Source organism: Anomaloglossus baeobatrachus, chromosome 1 (assembly GCF_048569485.1).
Source record: "Anomaloglossus baeobatrachus isolate aAnoBae1 chromosome 1, aAnoBae1.hap1, whole genome shotgun sequence".
NCBI classification, from domain to species: Eukaryota; Metazoa; Chordata; class Amphibia; order Anura; family Aromobatidae; genus Anomaloglossus; species Anomaloglossus baeobatrachus.
The window spans coordinates 788120402-788132041 of NC_134353.1; the positions used below are offsets into that span (position 1 = coordinate 788120402).

The 11640-nt window shown below is 40.8% G+C and overlaps 1 protein-coding gene across 1 annotated transcript in view; it reads left to right on the forward strand.

Annotated features, from left to right (window-relative positions):
- DTWD2 (DTW motif tRNA-uridine aminocarboxypropyltransferase 2) overlaps positions 1-5416 on the forward strand; it is a 382802-nt gene extending 377386 nt beyond the window's left edge. The window contains exons 6-7 of the mRNA XM_075341886.1: positions 143-271; positions 1602-5416. Coding sequence (XP_075198001.1) covers positions 143-271; positions 1602-1772 — 300 coding nt within the window. The 3' untranslated portion in view covers positions 1773-5416. The remainder of the gene's footprint in view (positions 1-142; positions 272-1601) is intronic.
- The last annotated feature ends 6224 nt before the right edge of the window (positions 5417-11640 follow it).

Consider the following 11640-nt stretch of genomic DNA (forward strand, 5'->3'; position numbering starts at 1 on the left):
TTTTTTTTTTTGTTTTTTTTAACAAGAGAGAGATTTTCTGATGCCAGAAAAACAATGTACCGTAATCCAGTGTATTATACAAATACTAAGAAAAGAATGTTAGTGAAGAAGATATCTGATACTAACTGATCACTCTTTGCAGGTGCAGTTGAAAACCACCATTTCAAGCCAATATGTCATTCGAACACAACCAACTAACACGTGTCTTTCTACCCTGGAATGTGCCGCGATAGCACTAGCCATAATGGAGAAGAATACAGATATTCAGCAGGTAGACCTAAAATCTGAACGCTAGATGAGGCATATCATCCATCTTCTATATATTTCATCCTGACACTTCCTTTGGAATATTCTTCATGTTCCAAATCCTTAACATGTTACTCTCCTTTTAATACAGTGTGCAATCTGTGTCTACTTGGCGTAATACATATACTGTATAGATCCTACATAGAAGTGATGTGTGTTCTGAGGGTGCTAGTACTTTCCAATAGGTTTATTATTTACTTCAGTGGCGGTAGTACAGCCAGACTGTAGATTTTATAAAAAATGGTAAACCATATAATTTGCTACTGGGCGACTGGGTTGCAAATAACACAACAAGCTTGAGTTTTTGGAGATTACCCATTTTTCTGTCGATCCATTGTTTAAAGAGAATCTGTCAGCAGGTATTTGCTACCTCATCTGACAGCAACATAATGTAGGCAAGGAAATTCTGAATCTAACAGTGTATCACATAATTACTTGGTGGAGCCGTTCTCACATAATCAAAGAATTGAGTTTTAAGCATGTAGGTGATCTGGCAAATCGGTCCTGCCCACACCAGGCCCTCAATAGAGCAACTGTGTTGAACTACCATGCAGGATTTTTAGTCTTGCAATGTTGATCAAAGGGTAATAAAGCCATTAGTTTAAATAAAAAATAGCTCACACACAGATAAGAGAGGCATAGTTGCTTTTGTTTTTTTAACCCCTACTTCATGTTGGCCTCAGCTTACATAACAAAAACCTGCTGACAGAATCCCTTTTAAGCAAAGGTGTGAGGAACTACAAACAGTAATACTGAGCAGAAGTCTCCATGCTAGGGGTGAACAGCTTTTTCTGATCCAAGCTTTGCCTTTGACTGTACCTGCAACTTTCCGGACCAGAACCATTTTGCTTTAAATAATTGGTATCACCATCTCTGTAACACCCCGAGCTATAATATAATGCTAAATGCTGCTGACAGGTTCTCTTTAATATCCCCAGTTAGATGCCGCAGTCTGTGCATTACAGCCAACTGATGTTGCTCATCAATGCATGTGCAAGATCACTGTAATAACAATGTACACAAATATACGGTTTGTGTTATCAAGGGGTTAAATCACATAAAACCCATACGTTCCCACCTTTGTTACCTTTTTAATAAGCAGAAAAGCCACACTTCTACATCTTTATAAAATGGGAGCAATTTCATAAAGTTGTTGCTCAATTTATTAGTTAAAAACCTAGTTGTTATAGTAATTATCATACTGTAAATAAGAGTACTATGTGTATCTGTGTATTGCTGTTTTCCATGCCTGTGGCGCACTTACGTACTTCTCTCTCCTCTTATTTTTTTGGCAGACCATCCTTCGCCCTCTGCAGGCACTGTGCTCTTTCCAACTCCAGCATGGTGCTCAGATTCATCACAGCAAGGAACATCTGCTAAAAAATGGACAGTACAAGAAACCTATGCCAAAGAATAGACGCAAGCTCAAGAAGATGGAGCTTCTAGTTAACAATGTTAAAATTTAATCATTTCTAGCTCTTTTCTCATAATGGAACAAACGATGCGGGTTTTAGTTTTTAGGCCTTTTCCTTGATTGGCCAAGGGGACTGGGTCCTATCTTTTTTCAGACGGAAACTTTTAATGTTAATTGTCACTGACATATTATATTACTAATTATATAAAAGCTGGAATCCTTTTTTGGAGTTCAGTAGGAATTTTTAAGCATTTCAGACATCTCAGAATTCCAATACTGCAATGTGGGTGCTTTTGTTTTTTTATATACAGTATGAACAATAATGCTATATACTAGTAGCCTTATATAACTATACATTCACAGATATTGGACTAAAATGAATGTTTGGCACACAACAGTGTTCACACGTGATCTACTTGGAGACTTTAGTTTGAGTGTGAAACTTCAAATCCATCTATTTCTGTTATCCGTATTGCTCTGTTTGTGAGCAGGACCAAGTCAATGAAATAGTAAAGATGAAATGTTTAGTATGCAGCCCATCAGCAGACTTAGGGTTACATAGATGAAACGTCTCAGTATCCTCTATGGTAAACTCCTGCCTTTATTCTTCAAAGCAATGACTCTCACACTCTGCTGCTGCCCTGCTGTATTATTCAATCATCCTGACTTAATAAATCAAAATCGTAATATTAACAGGACCTATGTAAAGCATGTACTGTACTCTTGAATCCTCTCCCTATAAAACTCAGTTGTTTGGATCTTAGATCTCTACTTTCTTTTGATTACCCTTCCAGACAGTTGTAATCATTGTGTTATGGACAGATTCAGTGAAGCTGCAGTCTGCTCCAGGACACGCTAAAGGCCACTTCACACGCAACGACATCGCTAACGAGATGTCGTTGGGGTCACGGAATTTGTGACGCACATCCGGCCTTGTTAGTGACGTCGTTGCATGTGAAACGCACGAACGACCGTTAGCGATCAAAATTACTTACCTTATCGTTGATCGTTAAGACGTCGTTCAAATTCCAATTATCTTTGTTGTTGCAGGACGCAGGTTTTTCGTCGTTCCTGTGGCAGCACATATTGCTATGTGTGACACCGCAGGAACGAGGAACATCACCGTACCTACGGTCGCCGGCAATGAGGAAGGAAGGAGGTGGGCGGGATGTTCCACCCGCTCATCTCTGCCCCTCCGCTTCTGTTGGGCGGCCGCTTAGTGACGTCGCTGTGACGCTGCACGAACCGCCCCCTTAGAAAGGAGGTGGTTCGCCGGCCAAAGCGACGTCGCCAGGCAGGTAAGTACGTGTGACCGTTCCTAGCGATGTTGTGCGCCAGGGTCAGCAATTTGCCCGTGACGCACAACCGACGGGGGGAGGTGCTTTCACCAGCGACATCGCTAGCGATATCGTGTGTAAAGTGCCCTTAAGGGTGTGTGCCCACGATCAGTGTTCACAGGGTTTTGGTCGCACCATGTGTGAGTTTTTACAATCGATAGTCATCGGTGTTTTTCACTAATGGATTATTATCTAAATAAAACAAATGACAAAGCTTCTCCTATTCTTTGCAATGTTTAATATGTACAGCAGATAGCACACAAATGCCATCCTTGTGCTGTACTTGTTTTTCATAGACCCAAAGACTTGTAATGGCCCCTTTAATCCGTGCTGCTGGAAAAAAATGAGCAAATCTCTGTGTGTTTTGCACGTATTCACGGTCTGTATAAAAACCATAGACATACACTGTGTGCAGAATTATTAGGCAAATGAATATTTTGATCACATGATAATTTTTATACACGTTGTCCTACTCCACACTATATAGGCTTGAGAGCCAACTACCAATTAATTAAATCAGGTGATGTGCATCTCTGTAATGATGAGGGGTGTGGTGTAATGACATCAACACCCTATATAAGGGGTGCATACTTATTAGGCAACTTCCTGTCCCTTGGCAAAATGGGTCAGAAGAGAGATTTGACGGGCTCTGAAAAGTCCAAAATTGTGAGATGTCTTACAGAGGGATGCAGCAGTCTTGAAATTGACAAACTTTTGAAGCGTGATCAATGAACAATCAAGCGTTTCATGACAAATAGCCAACAGGGTCGCAAGAAGCGTCATATTTCAGAGCTGCAACGTTACTGGGGTATCAAAAAGCACAAGGTGTGCCATACTCAGGGACATGGCCAAGGTAAGGAAGGCTGAAAAACAACCACCTTTAAACAAGAAACATAAGATAAAATGTCAAGACTGGGCCAAGAAATATCTTAAGAATGATTTTTGAAAGGTTTTATGGACTGATGAAATGAGAGTGACTCTTGATGGGCCAGATGGATGGGTCAGAGGCTGGATCAGTAAAGGGCAGAGAGCTCCACTCCGATTCAGACGCCAGCAAGGTGGAGGTGGGGTACTGGTATGGGCTGGTATCATCAAAAATGAACTTGTGTGACCTTTTCGGTCAGTGAAGCTCAACTCCCAGACCTACTGCCAGTTTCTGGAAGACAACTTCTTCAAGCAGGAAGGTACAGGAGGAAGTTGGTATTGTTACCTGGTGAAAATAAACAAGTGAGATGGGAATATATTTGGTTTTTATTAAGTTGCCTAATAATTCTGCACAGTAATAGTTACATGCACAAACGGATGTCTGAATGAGGCCTAGAAGCCTGCTATGTCACATTGATTATAACTGTGGTGACCTTGAAAAAGTGTCTAACATTTATATAAATTAAGAATTAATGTAAATTAAGAAAATAAACAACACACTGTATTATTATAAGTAGATGTTCAGGTTCGGAGGGTCCTGCCAGACTTTCAAAAAAAGTCCGGTTTGGGACTTTTTGATTACATGCTGAGACTTGTGGTGCATGCTTCTCTATTATATTTTCTGTTATATTTTCTCTGACCACACTGTTTCTTTGCAGCTCTTGGTTTGTTGACCGTAATCCCCTGATGATTAAGTCAATTAAGAAACGCGTTGGGAGGTCATACAACGTTTAAGGTCAGATTGTTGCCATTTGGGGAGTATTGTGAGGCTGTTTTTGAACCCTCCCGTATTGGAACAGTATTTATCTTTCTACCACAGTGGTTATTAACCAGTGAATCTGGTGATTTTACACTGTTGGGTATGTGACTGTTAATATTGGCGTACACATAGTGTGGCAATTACTCCTTTCTAGCCACCTTGTCTATCCTTATGTACGGTAGGGGAATCCCTTACTGTCAAATTGTCTGTGTTGTGATAAAGAGAGCTATACATTATACTTGCTCTCTTATTGATTCTAGGTTGGTTTAACAACCTTACGTGTTGTGTGGTAACTTTTTTAACAAATTATTATTAAAAGTTATATTTTAATTGTCACCACATTATTATTTACACCACTGCTTGGCTGTTTGTTCCTGCCAGACTTTAAAAAAAAAGTCCGGTTTGGGACCGGACTTGAACCTCAACATGTGCCTAGACACTAAGTCCCATATAAGTTCTAGACGGGCTACAAAGCAGGAGAGTAGTTACCAAGTCTCCCATGCAGCTGTAACACTTTTTCTGTGTCCGCACATGAGCTCCCATACATATTCACTGCTTCCCCCGCCCTCCATCAGTGTTGGTGTCTGTGATTGATTGCAGTCAAACCGCGCCCCCACCCTCTGTGCTTTGTGAAAGTTTCTGTGATTGGCTGGAATCACACACACTGTTTGCATCCCTATAATGGTTTAAAAATAAATTCAAGGGAACCTGCCACCACTTTTTTGGCGTATAAGCTGCGGCCACCCCCTTCGGGCTCTTATATACAGCATTCTGACATGCTGTATATAAGAGCCCAGGCCGCTGTGAGAACATAAACAACACTTTATAATACTCACCTAACTGTCGCTCGGTTGGCTATATGGGCGTCTCCTTTGTCCGGTGTCGGCGCCGCCTCTTTCGGCCATCTTCGTCCTCTTTATGAAGCCTGTGTGCATGACGCGTCTTCGTCATACTCACTCACCAATCCTGCGCAGGCGCACTACAATACTTTGATCTACCCTGCTCAGGGCAGATCAAAGTGCGCCTGCTCAGGACCTGAATGCCGGCGAGTGGGGAGGATATTGGACGTGTCATGCACCCTGGCTAGAGAAGAAGGAGGACGAAGATGGCCGAAAGAGGCGGCGCCGCCACCGGAGAACGAGACGCCCATATGGCCAACCGAGCGACCGTTAGGTAAGTATTATAAAGTCTTTTTTATGTTCTCACAGCAGCCTGGGCTCTTATATACAGCATGTTAGAATGCTGTATATAAGAGCCCGGTGGTGGTGGCCGCAGCTTATACGCTAAAAAAGTGGTGACAAGTTCCCTTTAAAATTACATTCCCAGACACCCAGGTCTGACATAGTCCACACGAGGTCCCACGATGATCCCGACTCTGCTATATCCTGAAGTCGCAGTGCACAGTCACATTAGAAAAAATGACCACATGTCTGGTGTGTACGTAACAGTGGCAGGAAAAAAACCATTTTTAAATGCAAGTCATAATATGTACCATTTAAAGATTGCCAAATTCCATGTAAAGGACACAGCTAGCATGTGAAAGAAGGTGCACTGGTTAGAAGAGACAAAAGTAGAACTTTTTAGGTTAAATGCAAAACTGTTTGTGTGATGGAAAATGAACACTGCATATTGTGACAACTCAGCAAATGGCCAATTTTTTGGGGGAGTGAACAGTTCTCATTTAGGCCAGACAAATTGTTTCTTTGTTCGGTACATCAAGAGAAGTTAGCCATTGTTTCATGTCAAGCTGAAAAGAGCCCTATTGTCTGTTAATTTGTGAATTGCCTGTTAAATGTGCATTGCCTCAGCCCCTTTGACTACATTATTCAGAAGAAAATTATGCAGTCGGATTGACTTAGCGACCAATGAGGGAACAGCCATCTCCCACCAATCCTGTAAAACACTATCTTGATATGAAACTGAATCATATAAAAAGGACCTTGCTCCTGTCACCATCATCATTTTCTACAGGCCTTCAGCTTAGGATTCTTGGTTCCAGTTGGTCAATTACAGAACCGCTTCACTGCCCAAAGCTCAGATCATGTATTGGCTTGGAGAACCCAGGTTGGAACACTTCGGTCCCCTGGCTACATACCTTGCTGTCCTAAGTTTGCTGCTATGTTCTCTGGGTTCCCGCTAAAAGTGGGGTGCTGCAGGCTGGGATAGTTGGCCCTGGAAGCCACAAAGTCACGAAGACTCTAATCCCTGGTGAGCCAGTGTGACTCTTTCGCTTGTACGATCTTGACGTTCTTGCTGGGAATGTCCAATATGCTTTTGCCTGTTAGTGACCTAGTAAAGCCTTACCATTGTGTGATTTCCTAACTCTGAGTAGTTGTCACAGTAGTTGTCACACTAGGTATGGGGACGGGAGGTACCAAGTGAACTGCAAAAAGGAAGAGAAACCCTGTGTCTAGGAAAGAGGAAGATGGTGACCCCTGTCTAATCCTACCACTGGTCCCTGGGGTCCCTCACCATCATAGATAGGTTCCGCACCTAGGTATCCCTAGTGCTGGGCCCTTAATAGGGAATGGATGAGCCATTCATCAACCCCACTAAACACTATAGAAGCCACAAGGACGCGACACACAGAGGGAAATGCATGAACTACTTATCCACAGATGGCTCAGGTAGACGTTCTGTAAAGTTAAAGCAATGAAATGACAGATTAGTACAAGCCTACTTACAACCAAAGCTTCAATGAACTGAATAATATCATCAGCACAAGTCCAGGAAAGATGGGAGTAATTAAGCACAAGGGGAATAGTGCTAATCATCAGCTGGATGGAAGGAGCGCTCCCCTAGCTCCTAAAGGGAAATAGATGAAAATCCAACAGGAAAGCTACCTAGTAGAATGAATACTAACAGCAGAAACTCAGGGAGCATTTTGCTCAGCAAAACACTGTGACCTTCTATTGTCAGAAACCACATGACTGTCACCCATGACACACCCGTGACAGTAGTGCTATGCACATGTGGAAGGAGTGCGGGTGTTCAGTGGGATGAGCCCTGGTTAGTGTGGTCTTTCTGAAGACAGCCAGGCCAGTGGACAAGAGCAACCACTGACCCTCGTGTCTCCATGCACATCACCCTAAAAATAGCATCTCCACCATCAAAGGTTGTGGCATCATCTTGTGAGGATGCTTTTCTTCATCAGGGACAGGTAATCTGGTCAGAGTTGATGGAAAGAAGGGTGGAGCTAAATACAAGGCAATCCTGGAAGAAAACCTGTTAAAGGCTTCAAAAGACTTAAGTATTGGGCTCATGTTCACATTCCAGCAGAATAATGACCCTATACATACTGGCAGAGCTACACTGTTATGGTTTAGATCAAAGCATATTCATGTATTTGATTGAAGCGAGAGGTGGTCCTAGAAAGTATTGATTAAGGGGGATGAATACAAAAGCAAGGCACACTTTTCAGATTTACTGTATATTTGTCAAATATTTCAATAATTTATAATTTCCTTTACACTTCACAAATACTTGCTACTTACAGTACGTGTATCAATATATCACATAAAATCCCAATAAAATACATGTAGGTTTGTGAGCATAATGTGAAAAAATGTGGAAAAGTTCACTGGCTATAAATACTTTTTAAAGGCAATGTGCATCAGCAGAGTCACTGAGCTCAATGATTTTTGCAGTAGTGATGTATTACGATGAGACATCATCACTGCAGCCAAAACAAAGAAACCAAAGCAGCATGGAGAACCGGCACTGGAGTCTAGAAGGTGACTACTATTTGGTTTTGATATTTGATATGGCTCCAAGCATTTGGGGTCCACTTTGCTGAAACTGTAAAAACCTTTTATTCTTATATCAGGCACTTGAATTTAACCAATAAAGTAAATATCTAAACTAAATTTTAGGTGGATCACTAAAGACAAGCTTTTAGACTAAATTCACACATGTAGTTCTGATGCAGTTTTTCAATTCAAATTAGAGAAATGATAAAAAGTGCAAAGAAAACACTTGTCTAATACGTCTTGTATATACTTTATCTATTTTTGATATTGGCTTAAAAAATGGCACCAAAACTGCACAAGTGATTCCAGTGTTAAAGGAACTTACTAGCTGTAGTAGTGACAAAAATGATGATTTCAGCAGTCTGTCACTTATGTGTTTCTGTTCAATAGTCTTACAGAAATTACGTTTTACTCTCTGCAGCACACGGCATGCTAACACTCCCTGTGAGAGCAGGACCCTACTGTATTCATTAGCTGTGGGCTCCCCTCGCCCTCAAGCCACTAATTGACAGCTCTCTCTATATGCATGGTAATAGGTAGAAATATGTCAATCAGTGGATGGAGGGGGATGGGTTAACTTACTGTATATAGTGAATATCCTGCACAGCAGATTCCTTACTGGCAGAGTTTAAGGTATACATTCTCCAAAACTACTGTTCAGAAACAAAAGTGATAGATGGTTTGATAATATAAGAATACTAGGGAATTGATATGTGTCACCTCATATAGACACATATATTGACCAAAGGCGGATGTTTGTTTTGTTTTTTTTTTTTATTAAGGGTCAGTGTGAAGACTTTTTCAGGAATTATTGGTTGACATGATAAAAAGGTATTGATTTTTTTAATACTGTTTTTTCATAATGCAGCAATTTTGACATGATGAATATTATTACTCATTTGTTCTATAAATCCAGTTAGTATGAATGATAAACTACTCACAAAAAGTTAGGGACGTTGGCTTTCAAGCTAAATTTATGGAAATTGTAAACATTTCATTTTACAGTGATATTTTATCATGAAAGTAGGGCATTTAAGTAGAAGCATGCAATTGTGATTTCCCCATATCAAACAATTTATTAAAACAAAAGCCAACAACAGTGGTGGGTATACCTCCGAAAAATGTCAATGTCTCAATATTTTGTCATGTGGCCTTCAGCATCAGTTACAGCTTGAGAACGACATCTCATACCGTTTACAATTGGAGTTATTGTCTGCTGGGGCATGGCATCCCACTCTTATTGAAGAGTGGCTCTCAGGTCATTGAGGTTCTGGAGTACAGAGTTCTGAGCCTCTACATGGCATCTCAACTGATCCCATAGGTTTTCAATGGGACTCAGGTCTGGAGAAACTGCAGACCAGTTAATTTGAGGTTCCCCAGTCTCCTGCAGCTGTTCCCTAATAATGCGACATCGATGAACTGGAGAATTGTCATCCATGGAGATGAAATTAGGTAAGTATTGTTCATACAGAGGCACAATGACTGGATTAATGATGTTATTTAAGTAGTAGGGGCTGGCACTGTACCATTCCCAAAGTTTAGAGCAGTTATGTATTGAATATACACACCTGCCAACACTGTAACACCAGCACCACCAGAGGTTTGCCTGCTACTAACAGTCCAACATTGTTAGCATCCATAATTTCTGCTCAGTGTGAATTTGCTTTCATCAGTGAACAACATTGACTCTCACTGGTTCCTTGTCAAGCGTTGATGCTCCCTAGCTCCTGCACGATGATGAATCCTGTTACTTATGGTGTGGTCAGGTATCCTTGCACCTCCTCTAGCAAGCAGACCACACTGATGTAAACGGTATCAAATGGTCTCACTAAACATTTTGGTGCCTTTCACCTCACTTCAATCTTCCTGGAGTTGTGAGGCATTCATCATCCGGTTCCGAAGGCCATTGTTCACAATGAAGCGGTCATCCGTGTGGCATGTGACCAAACCATGTCCACTTCTATGCCTTTCTGTGATTTTTCCAGTCTCTCCATATCTCTGACACTGTGGGACACTCCACTTCTATCTGAGATCATCCTGCTTGAATTCTCGCAATGGAAAGGTACTGTTAATCAATTCTTAGGTATCTTCTTGGTCTCATGATGTCAACATGTGAACAGCATATGATGAGGAGGACTGTTTAAATACCAATTATAATTGAACATCAAACTTTATTGGGCAATTCATGGATCAAACACCTGTTGTGAAATTTTACCATTAAGCTATTTGTTAGAGAACAGCAAGTTGTGCAAAAAGGAAACATTGAATAGTTTAACACATGCATTCAAAACTTTAGAGAAGGTTACATTAAGCTCACCTGAAAAGGTTATAGTGGATTTTAGGATGATCCTAAAGTTTCACCTGAAAGAAAAATATCCCTAACTTTTTGTGAGTAGTGCATATCTACAGCTTTTAGCACTACTGTACATCTATAATCCCTGTGCTACTGTGACACTTTTTGTAGCACCACTGATTGATTTTAGTGAAGCTACGGTCTCTTGACAGTAAAATAAATTAGTCCAATTTTTATCTAGAAAAGGTGGGCATTTTTTAGCAGTTATAACTCATTTGCATGACCATCTACAGTTTCCTATGTTGCAGAATTGCAATGTACCTGTAAATGTCATAATGTGGCATCCAATTTTTCCTAGCACCCAAAGACTTGAATGTGTATCATCCAAGTTCATAGTCAAATCCCAGTATGCTGCGATTTTTTTTCACAGACAGATTCTGCCAGTAAAAAGATTGGTCATCTCGACTGCCTCACTGAGTAACATAGGTCAGTGTGCCATCGATAAAAAATCGGATAGCATATGTTTGATTTATATGGTCATCTGAACAAGCACTTATAGCTGCAGTCCAAAAAAATACATTAACTTGTATACAATTGGGTGGACTGTAGTTGCCATTTAATAGTTAAAATCAATCAATAGAGCAATGAAAAGCAGTGTAGCCCAGGTCTAAAGATCTTATTATATTTTTGCTATTGCTGTACCATTACTGTACATGACCGCCTAGATCAGTACTGTTTTCTATACAAAGGAAATCTCTTTGGGAAATTGTAAACGCATTAATTTACCAAATTCTGAGACTTGATTTTCTTGCAGTGTGTTCAAACTGCAGGAGTTTATCACTGTATGCAACCAATAA